The sequence below is a fragment of the Pseudopipra pipra genome, chromosome 4, assembly GCF_036250125.1.
Source record: "Pseudopipra pipra isolate bDixPip1 chromosome 4, bDixPip1.hap1, whole genome shotgun sequence".
In the NCBI taxonomy this organism is placed as follows: Eukaryota; Metazoa; Chordata; class Aves; order Passeriformes; family Pipridae; genus Pseudopipra; species Pseudopipra pipra.
The window spans coordinates 32,665,586-32,687,898 of record NC_087552.1 but is presented as its reverse complement, the minus strand read 5'-3'; the positions used below and the strand labels follow the sequence as shown (position 1 = coordinate 32,687,898).

The 22,313-nt window shown below is 38.4% G+C and overlaps 1 protein-coding gene and 1 long non-coding RNA gene across 3 annotated transcripts in view; one reads left to right on the top strand and one right to left on the bottom strand.

Annotated features, from left to right (window-relative positions):
• Window positions 1-18,694, bottom strand: part of GUCY1B1 (guanylate cyclase 1 soluble subunit beta 1) — a 43,279-nt gene extending 24,585 nt beyond the window's left edge. The window contains exons 1-4 of one of the 2 annotated variants that reach the window (XR_010430093.1): window positions 18,610-18,694; window positions 18,247-18,320; window positions 2,379-2,479; window positions 1,258-1,376 (exon numbers count right to left, since the gene is read on the bottom strand). Coding sequence is in view for 1 of the 2 variants with exons in the window: in XM_064652314.1 (XP_064508384.1) it covers window positions 1,258-1,376; window positions 2,379-2,479; window positions 18,247-18,320; window positions 18,610-18,612 (297 nt within the window). In the remaining variant the exon portion in view is untranslated. The remainder of the gene's footprint in view (window positions 1-1,257; window positions 1,377-2,378; window positions 2,480-18,246; window positions 18,321-18,609) is intronic. The other variant, XM_064652314.1, reaches the window with a different exon arrangement.
• Window positions 18,695-20,710: 2,016 nt separating this feature from the next.
• The window catches only part of LOC135413110 (uncharacterized), a 121,508-nt gene continuing 119,905 nt past the window's right edge, over window positions 20,711-22,313 (top strand). Inside the window, exon 1 of the long non-coding RNA XR_010430091.1 lies at window positions 20,711-20,954. This is a non-coding gene — a long non-coding RNA (uncharacterized LOC135413110). The remainder of the gene's footprint in view (window positions 20,955-22,313) is intronic.

The following is a 22,313-nucleotide window of genomic DNA, read 5'->3' as shown; positions in this document are numbered from 1 at the left end:
TGTTAATACTGATATTCAAACAAAGCAGCTTAAAATACTGTCATTACAAGAATATAAATGTAAGCCGTTCCTACTTTTATAGATGTTTGGTATGCTTATCAAATGTGTCCAATCTTTCTATCATCACACAGTAAGGAATGAAAAGAGAAGTATACTATATGGAAAAGAGCATAAGTGAAAGGAATAGGGAAGGACTGGCCCATATATAAGAAACCAAAGTGATGAAGCAATGGGCCAACTACACTTTCTTTTTCCTCCTCCCCTATTTTTGCTCAACCCTAACTGCAACTTCATTACATAAGTTACCTTTAAAAATTACATTTATCTGAAGGCTGGCTTTAAGGGCAGCATGTGAATGAAGCTATGAAATATACAGGACGTCACATCCCACAGACAGACAGTGGTTTACAGATCACATATGATATGGACACGTTGGAACATACACATATCCTGGCTGTCCAGCAACTACAATTCATGGGATTTTTACAAGAAGTCTAGGTTGACTCCAACCAGGATGCTCCGGAATGATGCAGGTTTTGGGGCAGGCAGTTAGACACAGAATATTCTAGTAACCCAGCAATCCATGCATTCTGCTTATTCACATATTGCTGGGGAGATTTTAAAGGTACAGATGACAAGAGGCTGCTAAATTTTCAGCAAAAATCAATAGAGATTTGACACTCAGCTTTTGGGCAATCTCCAGTTCAGTGCTCTTAAACTCATTACAGTACACAGTTCTCTCCAAGAGTGATATAGATGACAAATCTTAAATCCAAAGTGCTTTTAGAAGTGAACAATTTTCAGGTGACAAAAAAGGGAAGGCCATTTTTTTCTACACTTAAAAATAACACTTTGGAGAAGTCCCTACATTTCTACATTTCTTCCATGCTATTGAAAAATCATTTTCATTTTGTTTTGGTTTATAGTGCAGTATCACACTGTTCTGCAATTAGGAAAGCACGAAAATTGACTTAAACACTGCTGCTTTATCTCACCCTCAGTTCATGTATGAAAGATAATGTCTTAGAGATAAGCTGTGTATGAGCCTTAGTTTTGTACATAACATACAATTAGAAATAGCCATTATCTATAATTAGTCAGAGATAACTTAGAAGAAATACCCAACAAATCTGAAGACCACATTTGCTGTTAGTATAAACAAGGTAAGTCCTTTCACTTAACACCCCTCCCTAATTTGCTGCATATGAAAACTCCTGTTCTTCTGTTAACTGAAATAATTTGGTACCAAATTCTTACCTGCAAAAACTCTCTGACATTTGAGCCCAAGACACGTAGAATTGTATCATAACCAGATTCTTGACAAAACACAAAAAACATCTTCCCAAACATTTGAAGAATTTCCCCAGCATTTAGATCTAGTTAAGACAGGAAAATATGATTCAGTTCGAACACTGTATTTCACACACTTCTCTTAGTACTTTACCCTTGTATTCATAAACAAGAAAGACAGTACCTAAACTTTACCCAGATCCAGAGGTCTCCAGTAAAAGAACAGCAAGATTCAGGAGTCATATGGCAAATAATGAGTATTCAATACAGGAATTTTGTTAGGATTTATCAATTACCATTATTACTTCACCACATTGTGCATTTCACGCATGTATAGTATTTTAGATTTTGATACAGACAATAAATCACTACTTGAAATTAAAGGAACTCAGTTGTTAGTAGTGCTCACCTCAGCAGAGTTAATTCTGATTTACAATAGCATGAAACCACATCAGCTGCTCCAGTTCAACATTACTACAGCCATCACAGTCTTAGAGGTTCTTGGCTAACTAGTGATGCAGAATGATTTCACACCACACTTGGGTCTGCAGACAGAATAATGCTGATGGGCAAAATTCTACCTTTCAAATTCTAGACCGGAGCTCCAATGACTGAAAATGAATGCAACCCAAATCAGTGGCTGATATGAAATGTGCCCATGTCACAGATGTTTCTGTAGCTCAGCATGCTTGCTCAGCAGAGATCAAGGATTAATTCAGTCATTCATTCACTCACTGCTCTTGCAGTAGTGATTGAAACCTGGGTGTATTGGCAAAGTACATGCAGCAGTACATTGTTACTTCATGGCTGCTTGTAACACTGCCCGTCCTCTGTGGATGAGGTATATTACTTCACTTTAAGATGGAATACTTTGGAAGTAATAAAAATAATTTCAAGGAATAAAAGGAATAAAAATATCTTAAGAGAAATAAAAAACCCACAATCCTTTCTTCTGTTAAAAAAAAAATCTCTCCTTTACTAATACTCTGCTTTCACTTCCTCTTTAACTACAGAACACAGATTTGGCAGGGAGGAGAAGTATTACCTTTTTTGTGATGAGGGGGCAAGAAGATATCTGTATTACTTACTAAGGACCTTGCTTGCAGCTGCAACCAGGTCATAGGTTTTGGAATCATCATAAATTATTCTGACCAGAAACTGTCCTTCTTCATCCAGCTGTGCCTCCTTCCTGAAGAAAACAGAATAAAACCTTTTCACCTGGGGGAGAAGCGCCATATTGAAAAAGGTCTTTTAAATAAAATAAGTTTTTAGGGTTACTAAAGATAGAAAATTAGAAATAAATTTGTTCCATATCTCAGTCATTAGTGTACAATACAAATATCTCAGACCACAACTGTTCTGAAAATAATAATTAGCTATAATAAAATAAAAACAATTTTTCAGTACAGAGCCTCAGAAAGAAGTTGCTGAACTGATAAAGACACAATTTGCATTTTAAGAGAGGGGAATATCCAATAATGCAGCCCAAGACAGGCTCTTCAAACACTTCTTAAGTTTTTCATTCCATCCAATTTTAATTACACTTTATTTACAAAAGGCATGGGATGGTTTTAACAACCATTTGCACATATTTTCAGAGAGGAATTTAAAACACAGATATAGGTACCAAATCAATTATCTTTTTTCAGAATGCTGCACATGCCCACTGAACAGGAAAAAAAAGTTGGCAAGATTTTGCAAGGCCTTGTTCTCACAATCCACATCAATTCTCATGAGTAAAGTATCACCACTTAGGTATATCACAATAAAAATACACATTTCTTCACTAAAGGAAACAAGCCCCAATCCCAGGTTCAATACAAGACTCATCCATATGCCCTGTGCACAGTTACTACTGATACTAAGTCAAAAAAAGCAAAACAAAATGACTTCTTAGTTTTTCAGGATCATTTAGTATTCTTTTCAACTTGAACACGGAGTCAGTAGCTTGTCCAAAAGGCAGCACAACTCTGTAAGCGAACTTTTTTCATGAGAAAAACAAGTTGCTCCCCCTAGCAACAAACTGTTGTGCCTGCCAAGCCTTGCATTTGACACAAGGGAGTTTCTAGGGAGGGTCCACAAGTGCCTTTCCCCCTGTTTTACCCCACCTGCTTAGCACAGGAGCCAGGACACTGGTGCTGCAGCAGTGGCTGAGTCCCAGCTCTTGGGAGGAGGACAGGGAGCACCTTCCTGGGCAGGCAGATCCCAGGATCCTGAAGAGCCAGGTGCCCCCTGTGGTTGGTCCCACCATGCATAGGGCATGCCCATGGATACAGCCCTGACTCTGCCCAGCTTCAAGTCAAGTCATATTCTGTATTTGCTCTTTTTTCCCTTGCATGTTCTCCTTCAGCAAAGAGAGGTAGATGTGCAGGAGGACACAGTGTGGTCTCTGATGAAGTCATGCCCTGTTTGTTGAAGTCCTCTGGCAAATGAGCACAGCCTCCTTTTTCAGTATATTTTTTAAAATAAGTGTTCATCTTCTGTGGTTTTGCCACAGAATGGGTCTCGATAGAGACATTGTGCTTTGCAGAAATAGTAATAAAAGAAGCCATCTGTAGGCACTCACACTAATTTATGTACCAGAATGAATTAGCAAAACTAATATGATCATGGATGGCATCACTAGTATATTTGCAGGTGGAGGGTCACAGCTACCTCATTAAAAAGAAATTATACCCCTAATCTAAATGCATCTCTATGCTGCAGAACACTTCTGAAGTCAAAAACGTCAAAGAGACAGGAAAGTCTACAAGTGATTTACTGAATCACATCTTCTTATATCAAACACAAAAAAAATTAGTACCGGAAGTTGTTCTTCAGAAAAAGCTTTAGAATTAGAAAAACTATAACAAAGGTAGATTATGAGGTAGGTTTTATAAAAAACTAAGCACATGGGATGCAAATTGAGACATTCATCAACTTGGTACTAGAATAATTATTTTTCTAATGTACAAATGAAAGAGAACCATGAGTAAACAATTACTTACTGTACCACGGTGATGAAGGGCTTTTACCAAAGTAGGACAGAAATGCTTCCTTAGATAATGTTCAAACCTCCAGCTTAAGAGCCAATATTTCTAATTGCTCTGAATTTTTCTTGGTCATCAGAGGAATTATAAGCATATAAAACATAGATTCTAAACCTAGTTTGTAAAATTCTGCATCCCATTTTACATCAAACTCTCTCCATCATCATAACATGATCAACCATTAATTAAAATCAAAGACTTTGACAGAAACTCAGATTTTATTTTTCTAAAGTGGGCATAACTTATTTTAAAAATTAAATAATACAAACTAATAATGCCTGAAAACAATTCGTTTACAGATGTAATGGAATTATTCGTCCATACAAACAGAAATATTTTCTGTGATACTCAAGGAGAGGTCTGAAAATTAAGTACTCTTGTTCATCTTAAAACTGCTAGATGGCAAACTGTACTGCTGAGAAGGCCTGATTCCAATCTCATATGGCAGTATTCTATTGACCTAAATAAAATGACTCATCATTTAACCCTCCAATTAGTAATCATCAGTCTTTGATAATCTGTTCATTTATCGATGGATGTCTGGATTTCTTTTTCCTCTTCATCTTCCTTTAATCTTGCTCATCACATTCTTCCCACTGACCAAAAATTATACATTGTTTTTATATTTTAAAAATATACTTAATTTTGTTATTAATTAATGAAGTACTGTAACTGTTACTTGAAATAAACATTTTATACTCACTCTAAGAATGATGACCTAAAAATAAGCTAAGCAGTTTTCCTAAAGGACTATGACAGGGTTGGAGGGGAGGTGAGAATAAATATCCTACACAATTCTACATAAAAAGAACATCATTCTCTATCCAATGACACAAAAAATATTATAATAAACTCAATGGGGGGGGTCTTTATTTTCATGCTCCAAAATATTTTCATATTCCAAAATAGTACTTCTGGTCCTCTTTCCCCACCATTCTCTGAAAACTTCAGATCAGCCTCCAGGATATCAAGTCTCACAGATTCCTGAAAACAAATCCCATGCCACATATTCCTTCTTTTACTAAGCAGAAGGAGAGCTGGAGTTGTTAGTGGGAAATGATGTCTTGAAACATATGAGGTAGTCAGGGACAAGAAGGTAGAGTTTACATTTCCTAAGAATGGAACTGAAATGAATATAAGAAAAGAAAACCATCTTGATTCTTTGATTCTCTTAACATGGTATGTAACTGCAAGTCAGCTACAATTTGGAGGAAAGTTTGCAAAGGGTGAACAAACTTTCCCACATCCCTGATACATGCTGTGCTTTCGTTTAGTCTCTCTGATCTCAGCCAAACCACAAAGGGTAACATGCACATCTGGAAAAGCAATGAACATCCTCAAAAATACTGCGTACTTGAACAATTCAGTAGACAGAGATTCTGTGTGTGAGAATTCTCTCTCTGAAAAACTGACCCAGATTGATGATGCTGGTATCTCTTGTTTCAAAACTACTTACATTTCTTTCCAATTATATTGACTAGAACTCTTCCTGTTTGCTTCTCTGTGCCAAGTCATGTTTTTTTTCTTATTTTCTTTGTCCAAGTTTTTCTTCAGTGTCTGCAATTTCCCTGAGCCACCACTCTTTAAAATTACCACTTGTAATTTCAATGTCTATTCCATTTAATTATTTTAACTATTTTGTTTTTCTCCAGTTTACTCAAGATCCTTTGGATCACTCAGCAGCCATCTTCTCTGTACCCTTAATGATGTATTTCCCTTTTTTGATAAAGGTAAACAAAATTTTCTACAAAATTTGTCAATGGAAATATTTATTCCTGCAGGAGATTACACTCCTCAGTGACCCAGGCAAGTATCTTTGCTTGTCCTACAAATATGGCAAATACCATGACACTGTCTAATCTAAACCTGTGTCAAAAGATAAACTGCCTTTTTAAAGCCCCTGTTTGAAAATTATTAAATTCCAGAACTTTTCTCTACCTTTTCAGGTCCATTCCTTCTCCATACCTCTAAGATCTCCTGTGCAGGTACATCCCAACAATTTAGCTAGATGCTGAGCTGAAATATAATTCAGTTAGATATTTGTTTTTCTGTATTATATTTCTGCTAGATGAATTTCCCGGCCTGCTTCATCACCATTGCTGCGCACACAGAACATGTGGCCAGACAGAGTGACTGAGGACAGGACAGGAGGTTCAGTGAAGTCAGCTGAAGGGAAATCAGTGAATTCCCCTGCCTCTGGCGAGCTGGGTCTGCAGCTTCTGAAGCCCTTCTTCCTCCCTCAGTAATCTGACAGCAGTGAGAAGTTCCAAAAGTCTTTCTATCCGAAATATTAGTTTTAAGACTATATGTGAAGGGGACATGCTGCCGAAAGCTTATCCAAAATGGCCACTGCAATGTGAAAACACTTCTATTTTTACAGAGGCACTTGTCTTTCAGCAAGTCTACAAAATAGCAGGTCCTCTAATAAACTTGTTTCAGAGACCACCACAGCTATCAGCACCAGAGAGGCTGACCACGACATGCCCACCAGCAGCCTAGGAAACAGGAATGGGCAATACCTAAATGGTTTCCTCATGGCTGCACTTTTCTCTCATAAGTACCTGATTCCTACCTGATTTATCAAAGCTTCCTGCACTTACACTAAGAGACTGGTTCTACAACAAGGGTGATATGAAGAAATATATGACACTGTTGTGAAAACTCTTATAAGTAATACTGAAAGTGTGGCTTTGTCATCTTTGCAGAGCTGATGTGGTTGGCTGTCCATTAACAGTAATTCCTACAATGTTACATAGCTGTATTTAACTCCATAACCTGAGTACCACATATGAAAACAAAATTGCCTATGTGGAACAAGGGATGGCTACAAACCCAAATATGAGGACTTTAAAAGACCAGAAGGCTGCAACTGTTCCCATCTGAACAGCTTCCCTCTCCTGGCTGACAGATGGATCGGGAGCCAGGATTAGAACTGCAATATAAAAAGGCATCTTTAGACGCAAAAAATTTACATTTGGCTGACCACATTTCACAGAAAACTTCATATTCCATAGCTTTACAAAAAAACTGTGGCACTTCTCTGGAAATGTTTTGCTGCAGTCTTTAATCACAGTTTTTGATGAGATAAAGTTATGGGAGGAATTAACATAGTTCTGCTGTTTTCTGCAGACTGCAGTGTTTGATCACAAAGACATTAACAGCAATAACAAGTTGTTGGTTTCTTAAGGACTTGACTGGAAACAAGCCAAAAGCAACAAGCTCTGGCAAATTCCCAAGCCCTGGTTAATTCTTTAGTGAAGTAGCCGCATTACAGTAGCAAACTTTTAACTTTTGTGTTTTGCCTTTCTTTAAAAATAACTTCCAAGTCAAATAGAACAGAATTTACAACTAATTTCTCATTTACATTTCTGGAGACAAAAGAAGCATGGGGTTTGCTCCCCTGTAAGTTTCTGTTCAAAACCTTCAAAAATCCCAGGATTCTAATGCTCTTGCCCAAGTTGACTCCTGTCACATGAGATGTGATATTTCATGGTTCAAAACTTACATCCTATGACATTCCTGTCCTAACTGCTATGGTCTGGCAGCCCGTTTTATTTACTCTGGACTAATTTTGAATGATTACACAGAGCTACTTGAATTGTGGGAAACAAAGATTCCAGCCCAGACTTTTCTAAAATGCTTTTGTTTTCCTCCAGAATGTTTGTATTATCCAGGTTAATGTGAGGCATTTTACTTGGGAAAGAAAAGAACCCTAATCATTGCACCACGGAAAACAACACAGCTATACAGAGGCCATTTTTCACATACAGATTTGACCTTGACATCACTGGAGAAATTCCTATGGAGTAGATCAAAGAAGGATCAAGGCTCAAAGCAGTCTTTCCTCCATCAGTCATACTAACACCCCCCCAAACTGTTGTTGATCTACCAGCACAGGACAGTGTAACAAGTGATACAATGTGTGTACAATGGTCCCTTTGAAAATCTTTCCCATTGTGCAACTAGTTTAGTATTTGCAAACACACCACTAAAGTTTAAAGTAATGTTAATAATTCACAGAAATGGATGAAATGTTACGTGTGGACAAGCATTCCAATAAAAACTATTCTTAAAATCAGAACAGATCCTGCACTTCAGATTTTTAAACCACAGATTGCACACATTTTTATTTCTCACAGAGGAAATATTTTCTCTACTTTGATGTAGTTAGGATTTCTTTTGCCATCTTTTGAGGTTTTATAGGTAACACAGATAGACAAGATGTTATGTCAGGTTAGTCTTACTTTTATAGCTCATTCTGCACAAGGTGAATTTTAATGTAGTTTTTCAGTCAGACTGTAGCATTTAAAGGGAATTTGAATAAACTATAATAAAGAAGAAGATTGCTGCTGTCGAACCTTTTTTATTCCTGTGAAGTAGGACTTGCTACTCCTACCCCTGTAGTCAGTCAAAAAGCTCTAATTTTAAAAAATTCTTACAGAAAAAGAACCCTTCCCATTTGCATGCAGTAAATATAGAGGAAAAAAAACAGTACAAGACTGCACTGCTTTGCATCCTGAAGATGCACAAGCGTCTCTGTGATACAACATTACTGTTTAGAAGCTGTTGCTGTCACTTTAACAGATCATCCAGTGTCCCAAAGGCACAACTGTATCTCCTCCTATCAAAACTCCAGTCCAAAGTGCATGCACTGGGTGTGTCACCTGGAACACACCACAACAGAACCTAGTCCAAAGACCACCTCTAGGACTTCTTCCATGATAGGTATTGTTTCTGTTGGGACTTTTGCCACCATTGTGCTTCATTACTCCTGGTGTACCAAGGATGGAAAAAGTGCTCGTTAAATTGAAGAGATCAGTCAAAACAATGACAAAATAACACTACTGCACTTAGAAACACAGCATGGTTCTGATCTCACTGATAGGGCCAAGTCAAGTTTAATTCCGTTCCAAGAGCAGCACTATTAAATGGGATTACATGTGTCAGAACTAAAGATGGTATCTGTGAAACCAGAATCATAGTTTTTGCATCTCATTTACATTAAAATGTCAAACTCGCTGCTTACTATATTACTTCACAGATGGTTGGTGTTTCCAAAATGCTTCTCATCTTTTTTTCATGTATTTCACAAAGATTATTTACTAAAAACTATTAAAAATATTGAACCACTCTTCCCAAAAGGAAAAAAGAAAATAGACTTGTACATGTTTTGGATAGTCCAGATATATTTTAAAACACCCAGCTGGGGAAAACATAAATTATATTAAGTTACAAGATTAAATAAAAATGGGAATCTGTCCAGGAAAATGACGTTCTGGGTAAAGTAAATAAGTGTATTTATAGAATTCAGAGTTCTGAGTTATTTCCCAGCTTTACAGGCTGGATATGAGAGTGTTTAATGTAGGATTTCAAAACAAGATAATCCTAGAAGATATAGTTAAGAAAAGTACAAGTTCTTTGCTACTACTACAAATATTAAAAATATTATTAAAAATATAGAGCTAGTATTATTTTCCTTCCTTTTACGTAAGTGGACTAAAAGGAATGCTGTTTACGAAATACTCTTTCAAGTATTTAATTTGTAAGAGCAAGCAATATGTTTATAACACCTGTTATCCTGACAGGTCTAAAAGCACTTAATTCTAGGAAAACAGCAAAGTATCTGAAAGATACTGCAAGAACACTCACACAGTGTTTCATAACACGCCACTATTTCCTCTTAGCCAGCTTTTTCCCAGACAAATTAAAGAATTTGGCTCCACTCAGTTTAAACTCCTGACCTCCGAGCAGGTCCTTCCGGTGTGAGGAACTGAAGGAGCAGGCAGTATAGTGTCCTGACCCTAAAAATCCTGTAAATAATAACCTCCAGACCCATGAAGAATCATTTCTTTAGCATCAGTTTAAAAAAAAAAATCAACTTCTAAAATACTGCTTAGAGTTTTGGAAGAGTATGAAATAAGGACTTAGAAACATTAACAATAAATGTTCCTACTTAACAGCACTTTCTGGACAAAAACTCATTAATGTTAAAAGCGTATGAATTTAAAAAAAAATCTATTGCCCCTTCATCACTGATGGTTTTCCAAAGTCTCTTTCCGACATCTATTTAAGTAATCTGTATTTTTTTCAAAATTGTCACAAGACTGATTGAACAGAACACTTTGTCTTCAGCACTGGGTAAACTCTCATGGTGCTAAGGAGGCAGCAAAAAGTCAATTTTCATGTTTTTTCACAGATCACTGCAATTAACTACAACTGAGTCATACATGACCCAAAATAAGAATGGACATACAATCTAAAACTCTAGTGAATAGTCTATTTTTTTCATCAGTGTTTTTTGTGAGAGGACAATTAAAATAATTAACATGGTATGTCTGCAACATTACCAAGCATGAAAGAATCAGTAATTTAGGTAAACTGTAAAGTAAGCATTCTTTATAATAAATTAGTTGTGGACTGGGAAAGGGAAATACCGATCAAGCTCAGAGCAGTTCAACCAAGCAGGAGAGGAGTCACACAGGACTGACCAACACCACTGCAATATACAGGTATACATGTCTATGTGGCAAAATCCATAACCAACTTGTTTACCACCTGGACTTCTTCTACAGCTCCTTGGAGGAGAAGTACATAGGAAAGGAATAGCAAAGCCAGAATTTTGATGGTAGAAATCCCAAAGGCACTAATAGAATAAAATAAATTGAAGTCCTGGACACACATGAACCTACACTTAGATATTTAAAAGGAGTTTGGCATCAAGATTCTCTTGCAAATCAGCCCTTGATGAGAAATACCAAAAATCACTGGAAGGCTTTTCACTCGCTTCAGCTTCACATGATTATTAGCTGAAGTGACACACCTCACATTTTTTACACTTATTTGATTCTTATGTCCTGTTTAGTTTGCATGTTTATTGCCAGGCCACACTGTGGTTAAATAGACATAATATGCATGCACACATACACATACACATGCACAGCAGTGTTTATATGCTTATGCAGCTACATATACAAATATAGTTTCTCCAAAACTATGATATTTCTAAGCTGATGATTATCCATCTTCTCTGCTAGCAGAAGTGATGCTGTTAAGACTGCAGACAGATTGGTTTAGACTATGGTACTGTTTTATAAGCTTTTTAAAGGGCTGCCCTATATACAGAACTACAGTCAGCTGCAAACTTAAGAAACACTTTCCAGAACTATTACGAAGAAATAAAACATCTCATAAAGAGCCATAAGCATCTGATGAGCTTTCTTTGGTTTAGTGAAAGCAGGAAAGATGGACTCAGGTCCACTCAGAGCAACATTAGTCTAGTGTGCTCCAAGCCACATTTCCCTGCCTCTCTCTATGCCTGTATCACACAACCCACCAGTCACACCCATGAGCCCACAGAACCTGGAGGCTACCAGTTCTTTCAGTACTGAGGCTAGATCCCACTTCGTTAATGCACAACTATTCTGTATTTTACTTTATCTCATTCACCAATAAATAACCACAGGCTTGATTTACAGCAGTGTTCAAATCCAGCTCTGAAGACAGAATTATTCCTTTCTAACAAGTCTTCACGTGGAATTGATCCCTACACTATTTGTATGCACAAGCATTAACTGCCTTTCAAACAATCTCGTGAGGCCAATTATACCATTTCCACTTTAAATAGGCAAGAACAACATGGACAAAAAGGTTTCACTACTTTTGGGTGCCCAGTATGGGACAGGTGGTCCTGTTTTTTTCAAGGTACTGAGCACTTTTTATACTCAAAACACCGTTTTCATGGACTTTACAGGCCACCAGCATCAGACCTACAAGTTACCTAAATTCCAACACTTCTTAAGAGCTTACTGCTGCAACTTATAACAACACTTTCATTAGAGCTTTTGTACATATTTTCCTATGTTTCTAAAAAGGCAAACTATACTATCTTATGAACTGTTACTACATCTAAACATTGTGCTAAATAATAGTAGTAGGCCAAAATCTTGATTTTTTAAACATATCAAAAAATGCAAATTGTTTTGATATATTAGTAAAAAGAAAAAACCATCATTGACAAGGTGACATTCTGAACACAGTATACAAACACAATAAATCAAGCTAGTGCTTTTATTCTGCAGCTAAAAAAATTTTTTTATTTGCTTTAAAGAGCATAAAAATGGATAGTTTTTGCAATGTCAGAAATTCCAAGGAAACAATGTGTTTAAAAAAATCCAAGTCTGTCCCCTATAAAAAAAACAAATATATTCTTAAACGTGTTTCATATTTATTTAATATTGTTTATTTATATTATTTACTGTTTTGGAATATAACTAAAAATATAATTAATCAGAATATCACATCCTGTTAATGAAAGTCAGTGGAGGACATTTTTTACATGCATAAATTCATAAAAGCATTTCCCTCTCCTGACTTAAGCAGCCAACCTGCACAACACTGATATACCTAACTGCTAGGAATGCATTTGAAAATTTACCCAATATACATGTATTCTTAAAACACCTACGTTTTACTGCAAAAGCCACACTGAGTCACTAAAGTCTATGCTAACCTTCGCCAATAGGATGCAGAAGTTTCTGTGTCTGTTTAGTTTTCTAAAGGCAAATGACAGCCCTGCAGTTTATCTCACTCCCCCAGATTGTAGAGTTTTCTACCACTTCAGTCGAACCCAATTTTAAACTGAGCAGAGAAGCTTTTCACTTTCTTTTTCCACATTTCACCAGGATAATTTCTCAGTCCTCAGTGTTTCACCATTTTAACCTTAACAGAAGACTTACAGGAAAAAAAAAACTTCAAAGAGACAACTAGCCTGGAGCCTTGGTAGGTTGTAATCTGTGAAACTTGGGGGAGAACAAAAATTTCCTTCCTCATAGGACAATCAATTGACTTTTTTCTCTTCCTTCATGTGTCCTTCAAGATCACTGGGTCCATGTAAAGTTTGTGTCACTCAGCAGCTTCTCCAGACCTTGGCAAGTGTAGACACCATATGCCAGCCTAACCTTCAAAAGGAGTATAAAACAAGGCAAAGGCAGGATGATGCCTTAACTCTACCTTAAGCATTGAGCACCAGGAAAATGAGACTGTTTTGTGGGGACTTGTACCATAAAGACAGAAGGAAGATGAAGACTGCAGCTGACAAGTTGTGCCATTTCATTTCCTAAATCCAGACATTTCATGTACCTGTGTGGGAATACTAATTTACTCTACAGGATTGTGATGAAGCATTTTAATGCATTTCTTAATAAAATATTTGAGTTCCCATTCATTTTCTTGGCAATATGTTTGAACGTGTCACAGTTTGAGCATCTAACCTGGCCTCAATTCAGATTTAGGGGCCCATGGGAAAATTCTGTATTCATTTAATCAGACACAGAAGGATAGTGTTGGAAAACACAGGATAGATGATTGTGTACATATTCCCTACTGACAATGCTCTAGCTCCCACATATCAACCTGGAGCTGTTTCAAGAAGCCACCCCTGTTAATGCTTGTTACACAATTAAATCTTTAGACTCGCTGAATGGAGTGTTCAGAATTTCACATATACAGCTGTTCAGCTCAGCCATATGTGACACCTGTTGCAGAAGAGCTCAGATTTTATCATGATAGAGACCCCTTTTAAAAATGTATTACCATATACCATAAAAATATGTCCAAAGCAAAAACATACTAGTGAAGACAACTTCTTAAGCCTTGGAAACTTTTATTTATTTTTAAAATGTGAGTAATCTCTCTGTGTTGTCTAGGACAGGTACACAGACAGTAATTCCACAAACACTAATTAGGATCAAGTTCACATGCTACCCTTATCACCCAGCAGTACAAATTTGACCTTAAACAGACACGAGTACAGAATTGCACGTATGTGGGAATGGTCAAGCCTGACAACTTCCAGTTTATGTCAGCTAGCGTTTATGCTGGCTGCAGAGGACTTGAAGATATCTAATGCCAAAGGAATCTTGAGAACCACCCTTTCAAGCCATTGCAACCATGGCCACACAATCTGAAATAGTCCTCTGGATGTAACAGTGACAAAATAAGGGATTTGACAGAGGTTTTCTCTTAAGCAGGGAAGGAACAAATGCAAAGTGTCTTCTCAGCAAAAATGTGGCTAACAGCTCTAAGGAACAGTTTATTTGCTAATAACTCTTTGCAGAGCTAGTGAGTGCTGATCAAAGAAGTCTGTTTCCATGTATTCTGGGTCCTAAGTCTCCCCTTCCAAGGACTGAAGAAGTGAATAACAAGGAGCAATGTACAGGCAGCTTACAAGTGCCAGTAAGCACAAGAAATTACTATGCTGAATCACCTTCACTTCACACTAAGAAAAATCTGCTACTGCAGAATTCAGCAACTACAGGACTTTCCTCTGCTCCCTCTCGCTCATCCAGCTTTGCTAAATCCCTCTAATGCTTCCAGGGCTTCATCACAAAAAAAACTGTCTGCAAGTTCAAATTCTCAATTCTATGAGTGGTAGCCAGAGAAAAAGCAAGGAGAAAAAAATTTTTGAGACTTTCCTGTTGAGAAATTGAGTAAAGGCTCCACAAATCAAAATTAACTTTCACTGCTTATATGCCAGGTTTCCTCGTGTTATTTTGAATTCAGCCTATTTGGGATCCAGAAAGTTGGTTCAAAAATAAAGGGCTTTGAATCATTCTGTGTTTCAAGCATTTTAATTCTAGTTCTTTAGCAAAACCAAGCCATATATCAAAGTATATACTGCAATATTTCCCCCGAGCTTCATTGTAAAGGCTGTATGATGTGTAAAAAAAGTCCGTTATCTAGTTATGATTTGTTTTTAAAGTGGATGAAAAAAAACATGGAGTCTAACTTTCCCAAGAATTCCACTCTGAGGAATTTAAAAACAAAATCAGTATGTATCTTTTTTTTCACAGATCGTAGTTTCCTAAGAACATGGAAAAATTAATGAAAAAGCAGAAACAGAGACTTGAAGTCATCATTCTGACTCAGATAACACCACTAAGTGATGGCAATGAAAACACCACTCTTAAGAGCATCAAATTCAACTGTTTGGACTTCCAAATTCTATATGTAAGAACTTCATCCAATGTCACTTTTGACTGAAGAAGTTACAGAAGTGTTTTCATGCTTCAGATGGAGCATACCCTTTCAATTCAGTATTTAACTTTTTTGAAGAATGACCTGTTTTCATTACTCCAGTTTATTCAGTTCTATGTTTTCTTTTACCTTCTATCAATATTAAGTACAAATTCACCCACTGGCATTTGAGAATCACTCAGCAATCACAACCCACCACTCTGCTGATTCACATCTCTGGAGTGACTTCAGAGAGAACAAAATAGCAGTATGTGATCAGATCAAAAAAAAGCTTAGATAAATTTTGTGCTGAACTACCCAGAGGCCTTTCTGCTTCACAAAAATGCTGATGTTGTATTGCAAATTCAACTACACTAATAGTGCAAAGTTCCTCTCAATTTTTTTTAAACAGCCAAAGACTGTTGACTTCAACAATTACTTCTGCAGTCATGAGTGATTCAACTGATTCCACTCAGCATGCCACAACACTGGTCTGTATCTTCCTGTCGTTTTCTAAATGATTGACAATTCTAACAAAGCCTTTGTAAGAAGTTTGTATTTACCTATAAAAGATTAAACACCCAAACTCTTCCATAACATCTCTGTAAGTGCACTACAAGAACCAAAAGTACCTAAAAATTTAGTGGCTATCAGTTGACCCTGTACCATTCCCTAAATCAGCACCACCTATAATCTGTTACAGTGAAATATACAGGGGTTAGTTTATTGGTTTCTAAACTCAAGGATACATTAGTTTTTAAACTAAATCCTGCTGAACAAATACCCTGTTGTGAATGCCTTTTCCATAAGGAACTATGGCAGCTGTTGCATATACGTCAGCTCCTTCTTGAAGCTCACGTTCCATTTGTCTGCTTGGGTGGTGTCATGCTACAGTTTCCTTTCAGAAAGCCATCTTCTCTGTGAGCTAATGGCAGAGCCTACCTGCTGGGCTGCTACAGGACACAGATGTTTCTCACATGAAGAACAGAAACAGGACATACCAGCTTCCCGAATTTTCATAGCTGTCCTCAGAAAAGTATTTTGTATCTTTCTAGCAAATTTGTCCAAAACGTTAAATGAGTAACACTCCTCATAGGCTTTAGTTATCCTCAGTATTCTTTTAGTTGTTTGTAAAATCTTAAGAGATAGGAAGCATCAGGAATAATAGCTGGGTTTTGACAGTCTGACAGTCTTCTTGCATTAGAAGATGAAACTTTGTACCCTCTCTGATGGATTGATCTTAAATACAAATTCTTAGCAGCAGGTAACCTGGAAAAAAAGTAACTTAAAGGCATCTTGGTAAGGGATGACATGCCAAGAAAGAGCGAATATTTATTATTATATTTTATACATGTTATAATTTTCATGGAAAATTATGCATGTGTCACTATTTTATTTTATTGTCCCATAACTTACATGTCATTTAAAAAAATCAAATTATAAAAATTCAAAATAGATCAGTGTGTTTAGATAAGGTATGTAAGAAAAATAAATACCTCACTTGCAGCACAAAACTGTGTGGCATTCACTTAACACTCACCTATGTTATCCACAGAACTGCATTTGCAAACAGTAATTTATAGACTGTCAGGGATCACTAGAACAATGAACACCTGCTGAACCACAACTGTGGACTCACCTTTGGTGATTTTAAAGACTCAGCTAGACGAAAGTCATAGCTGAGCCCCAATCTAGTCCCAGTAACCATGCAGGCTGGAACAGAAACTGGACTAGATGACCTCCAGAGATGGCTTCCAAAGAGCATGTCTATAATTCTCTGATTTCATGGTAGTGTGTAAGATTACCACAGTCCTAAGGAACAGTTTTATGAAAAGAATGTGTCACGGTAATAAAAATCTCACAGTCAAAAGCTGTCCTTTAACTCTGAAAATTGTATTAGGACAACAGCAATATATTATAACATCGACATCGACACTGACATATTAAAATTGGCCCAAAATAAATGGGAAAGAGGGATAAAGAAGGCGGCATCCAGTTGAAAGAAGACCACTTTCTCCAAGTTGGATAATCGACTTTTCCCTTAAACATACAATGTCAAGAGATCACATTAAACACTTTCTTCTGACTACATAGTTACCTAAAGCCTTATGAAGTAAGCTTACAACTTTGTAAGCTTTTAGGTCTTTTTAAAAATATTTCTTGTGGTTTTGCCCAATTATCAATATTACCATATTTATGGTAAATAGAATTTTGTTTACATTACTTATTTCAAACTTTTTGTGCAATCTCACAATTCATCAAAGGTTTAAAGTCAAGCCAGTCAGCTCCCTAGAAAAACATTATACTGCCAGAAAAGCAAGGGTTGAGCATAACAAATCAGGTTCAAGAGATGAAAGCCAAAAATCATACTTATACTTACATTCTTATACATATTTCTCTGTATAATCAGTGACTTTTTTTAATTTCAAGCGAGGACATTACCAAAATCTCACACTGGTTTTAGACCGCGTTTATTAGCTAAACGCTGTATTTCAGCTCCTTCAGGGATGCGAAGGGATGCAACTGTTGCGTGGTTCACCTGGTGGCCGGATGCAAGGACAGGCATATCCGTGGCTTCAGGGCGTTTTGCCCGCACATTATTTCTGCCACAACCCAGGGAACCGCGGGAATCAACGCCATCCCCGCTGCGGCTCCTGGAGACCGGGAAAGGTGGAACCAGACGGGTCTTGGCGGCGTTAGGAGAGGCCGCGAGGGGACGAGGCGCGGCAGGAGCCGCTCTTGGTCCTGTCGCGGCTGCGGGACAAGCCGCGTCCTGGGCACCGCTGCCGGCCCGCTGCCCCGCCCGGACTCGCGGACAACAGACAGACAGGCAGACACACATGAACAGACACACATACACGCACAGACACACACACACACGCACAGACACAGACAGACAGACACATATACTTACTTGATGTCCTCCCAGACGGCGGGGCCGTAGTTGCGGATGACGAGCAGCTCCAGGGCGTGATTGACGAAGCCGTACTGCGGGCAGGGCGAGGCGGCGGCACGGTCAGGCACCGGGCGGCAGAAGAGCCCCTTCTCGCGCCCCGCAGCATCCCATCCCACCCTTCCCACCACCCCGGTGGGAAGCGATCCCACCACGGGAAACATCACCCCCATCTCCCCCCGAAACAAAGGGCTGGGGCCCGGCTTCCCGCTTCCCAAGGGGATTCAGCCTCTTCCCTCCCACCATGGGCCCAGGCCTGGGTAGGGCGGATGCCCCCCAGCCAGCCCGTGTCCCGGGCCGGGAGTGCGGCCGGGCGGAGCTCACCATGGTGCCGGTGCCGCTGCCGGTGCCAGTGGCGCTGCCGCCGCCGCGAAGCAGAGCCTCGGCCCCGCCGCCTCACCGCCACCCCCGGCCCCGCCGCCCCGAGCGGCACCGCCGGCAGCCAATGGAGAGCGTGGCCGCTGTTCTAGGAGCCAATGACGAGCGCGGCCTCTGCGCTCTCTCCCAATCAAGAGAAGGGGCGGGACTGCGGGAGGCGGTGGGGGCGGCCGCGGGCCTCGGGCCGGCACCGCCCGGAGCGGAGCCTATCGCGGGGCCGGGGGGTCATCCAGGTAATCCAGTGCCTGGCACCTTCCTGGTGGTTGGGTAGGTACCCAAGGTGTGCTCGCTCTGGTGTCACTGCTCTTTGCAGTGGATGCCTTCGCAGGAACAGAAACGCTTCCTCGGTTGTTTCATATACCAATGCAGCCACTCAACTTTTAGGAAGATAAATGCCTCCTAAAAAGTGAAGAATCCGAGGGACAAAATGACCGCAGATATTTCTGCCCTGCACGTTCATTTTTCAAAAGATGCTGAAGTTGAAAGCATAATAATGAGTGGTCTCAGTTATGGGGGTTTTCTTGTGTATTATTGAGTCCCTGTCAGTAGCCACTGTGAATAAACACTGCATTGTATCAGTAACCTGCTGCAGATGGATTCCTAAAGGGTTCTCTAAGTAAGGTGTGATCCTCACAACAGGATTTTTTGAGTAGAAGATTACTGACAATATGCCAAGGACAGTTCAGAAATAACATAATGTCATCATATGTTATCCTACACATGGAACAAAAAAAGATACTGCAGCACTTGAAAAACCCATATAGTTTAAAGCCCATTGTACCATCAAAAGACCTGGCCTCAGTGTATGAAATAAAAATTCTGAAGAGACTACTGATTTTTATTTTCTTGTCTTGCTTAAAAAGAATAAAAATATATTAAAGAGATAATTATTTTATCTAGGACGATTATAGGATGAGTACCTGGTGGCCTACTACTGTAGCAGCTCTTGGGCAGAGACCTTGCTACATGAAGGCACTAAGCCACAGACACCAACCAATCCAAATCTATTCTAGATGTAAGTAAAATTACAGAAGTTCAGACCTTAGTAAGATAAAGTAAGTTTAAATTTTGAACTGTTCACGTACTTCTTGGGAAAAAAAATGAAGTATGTATGTTGGAAATTCCATATAAGTAAGTTAAAAAATGACACCATATAAAATCTTTTGAAAATTCATCTATTGCCTGATAAACTTTTGAATCTGTGTTAATATCTGTTAAAAATTCTTCTAAGTGAGATAGACATTAGAAATTTGGCAAAGTGATCTCAGTAGACATTGCAAGAACAGCAGAGGGAAACCCTGCTGTTAGGTCATGTAGGCACAATAATGAATTCTACTTAGTTTAATACATTCCAAATCTACTGGGAAAACCAATTTTAGGTTTTTTAAAAGAATGACCAAGCACAAAAGCTTCTGTATAATCTGCTAAAAATCATAGAAGTAATATGCTTATTTTGTAGGGAGGAAAGGAAATATTTAGATAAATTAACCAAACTACTGGTTAAATATATCTGTGTAGAAAACCAAACAAAAATTGAATAGATGCAAATCTCTAAAAATCTCTTCAATTTCCAAGAAACTGGCAGCAGAGATAATGTCATAAATCATGGTGCTGAAAACAAACCAAAGGCTATATTTTCCTATAGCTGAGGAGTGGTCAGCTTTCACCAATTAACTAAGATTTGAGTACATCAGGTCATTATCTACTTTTTCTATTTGGTAGAAAGTAAATTTTGGGAAAATAGGAAAACATGCCCTACAATACAAAGTTGTAGTTCTCTGCTGAGAATCGGTGTAAAAACCATCCTCATTCTTCACAGGTTTCAAAGGAATCCACTTGCTCGGTCTGTTTATGGGGTGAGCCCTTGTGCTCATTAAATATTAGAGAGATTACATGAAATTCTTTTTGGATATGGTTTTCAGAAAGTAGATTATTCTGTCAATTTTGTGTACCTGAGTGACATTTTTTCAAAAGTGCTACAAAGGTCAAAATTGCCTTAGACAAGTATGAAATTGCCTTTCTTCTTCGGAGTTTGGTAGCTTGCATTTGCAAGCTGTTCTTGTGATTAACCGATTGTAATACAAATGGAAGTTCTAGTCAAGGTGAGATTTGTAAAATGTGAAGTGACAACAGCATGGGAGGAGTTAAAGTAGATAGTGATTGATTTAGTTTTCTAAAACAGGGATGCCCTTTCAAAAGTTTTGAAGATGCTGAATTAAAGAATTCAACGAAGTGATTTGCTGAGAGGGACAAGCTTCCATTCCCGATGCCTGCTGAATCAAGACTATCTGGTAGGTCTTAGGCAAGATTTGGTTTCAACTAAAGGAAAGGCTCCAAGTCAATAAGATAAAATACATGTCAGATTAAGCTGTTAGTACTGAGCTGTGTTTTCAAGGCCCAACCCTGTCAGTACCAGGACTGTTAGGTCACATGCATTATGCACATCACACAACCATTTGGACTGTATCTGATGCACTTCCATAAAGCCTGCAGCTTATTCCACTGTAGCACACAATCATATTCCCATCTGGGGACCCTCATGCACTAGGTACTGCTCAAGACCTACTGCCTAGCTGCTTTTTGGTATTCAGGAGTGAGAGAGTAGCTGTGGCACTAGATACAACTGGGACGTGCATGGGATGGAATGCTGATGAGAAAGGAGCCTTTTAGGCAGTGTTTTTTGTAACAGAATTCCTACCAGACAAATTTGCCTCTTTGTGTTCCCCTGAACATATTTCTCAGGAAGAGCCTCCTGCACTGGCCATCAAAAAGGCAAGAGTTGCAGTCAGTGATTACAGCTGAAAAACAACTGCTATACATTTTAAGTGGTGTTTTATTTTAACACATTTCTTCCTGATTTGAGATGCTGACTTGATCTGGCAATTCCTGGTGAGATCCATGAAAGCAAAAAGTAACATAGGATCCTTTATGCTGTGTGAAAGGGCAGTTGCTGAGACAATAACTTTGGGAAACCACTAGCTGGCCAAGAACATCTGCATTCAGCTTAATATGGTTTGTGTTAATACACAAGCACTATAAAACAAAGGAAGCATTTTAATAAGTTGCATTTTTTACTTTGGACTTTGCTTTTACAGTTCATTTTGTTACTGTAATCCTGAATAAAAACGCTACCTTATATGGTATTGCTGGATTCCACTTACAGAAGAGGGAGTTACTTTGTTGACATTGGATTGAATTATGGGTATTTTCTAATTAAATTTCAAACCATAATGGTCTGAGACTTGACATCTGGAATTGTCATAATACTACTTACCAGATGCAGAAATACACTCTTAAGATCACTTCAGCAAGATTCATTATTTTTAATGTACCACTATACACTGATATACCATTACATTCATTTTTCAATACTGGTATTGTCAAGCTAGGAATGAAACAGCCCTCAATATGTCCATGCTGTTCTGTAATGCAGTAACATGTATATTTGAGAAACTGAGCACTCTGTTGCATCCTCCTGTAAGAGGAATGTAATCTTAGCCATGTGGAGCAAACTAATAATATATCCAAATCTTCCCTAACATCATCTGCAATCAGTGGAAAGACTCCTATTCATTTTTACATGCTTGTATTCCAAAGCCCCTGGTAACGTGTTTGTCCTTGATATTTCTTTGGCAGGTTTTGTTCGGGCT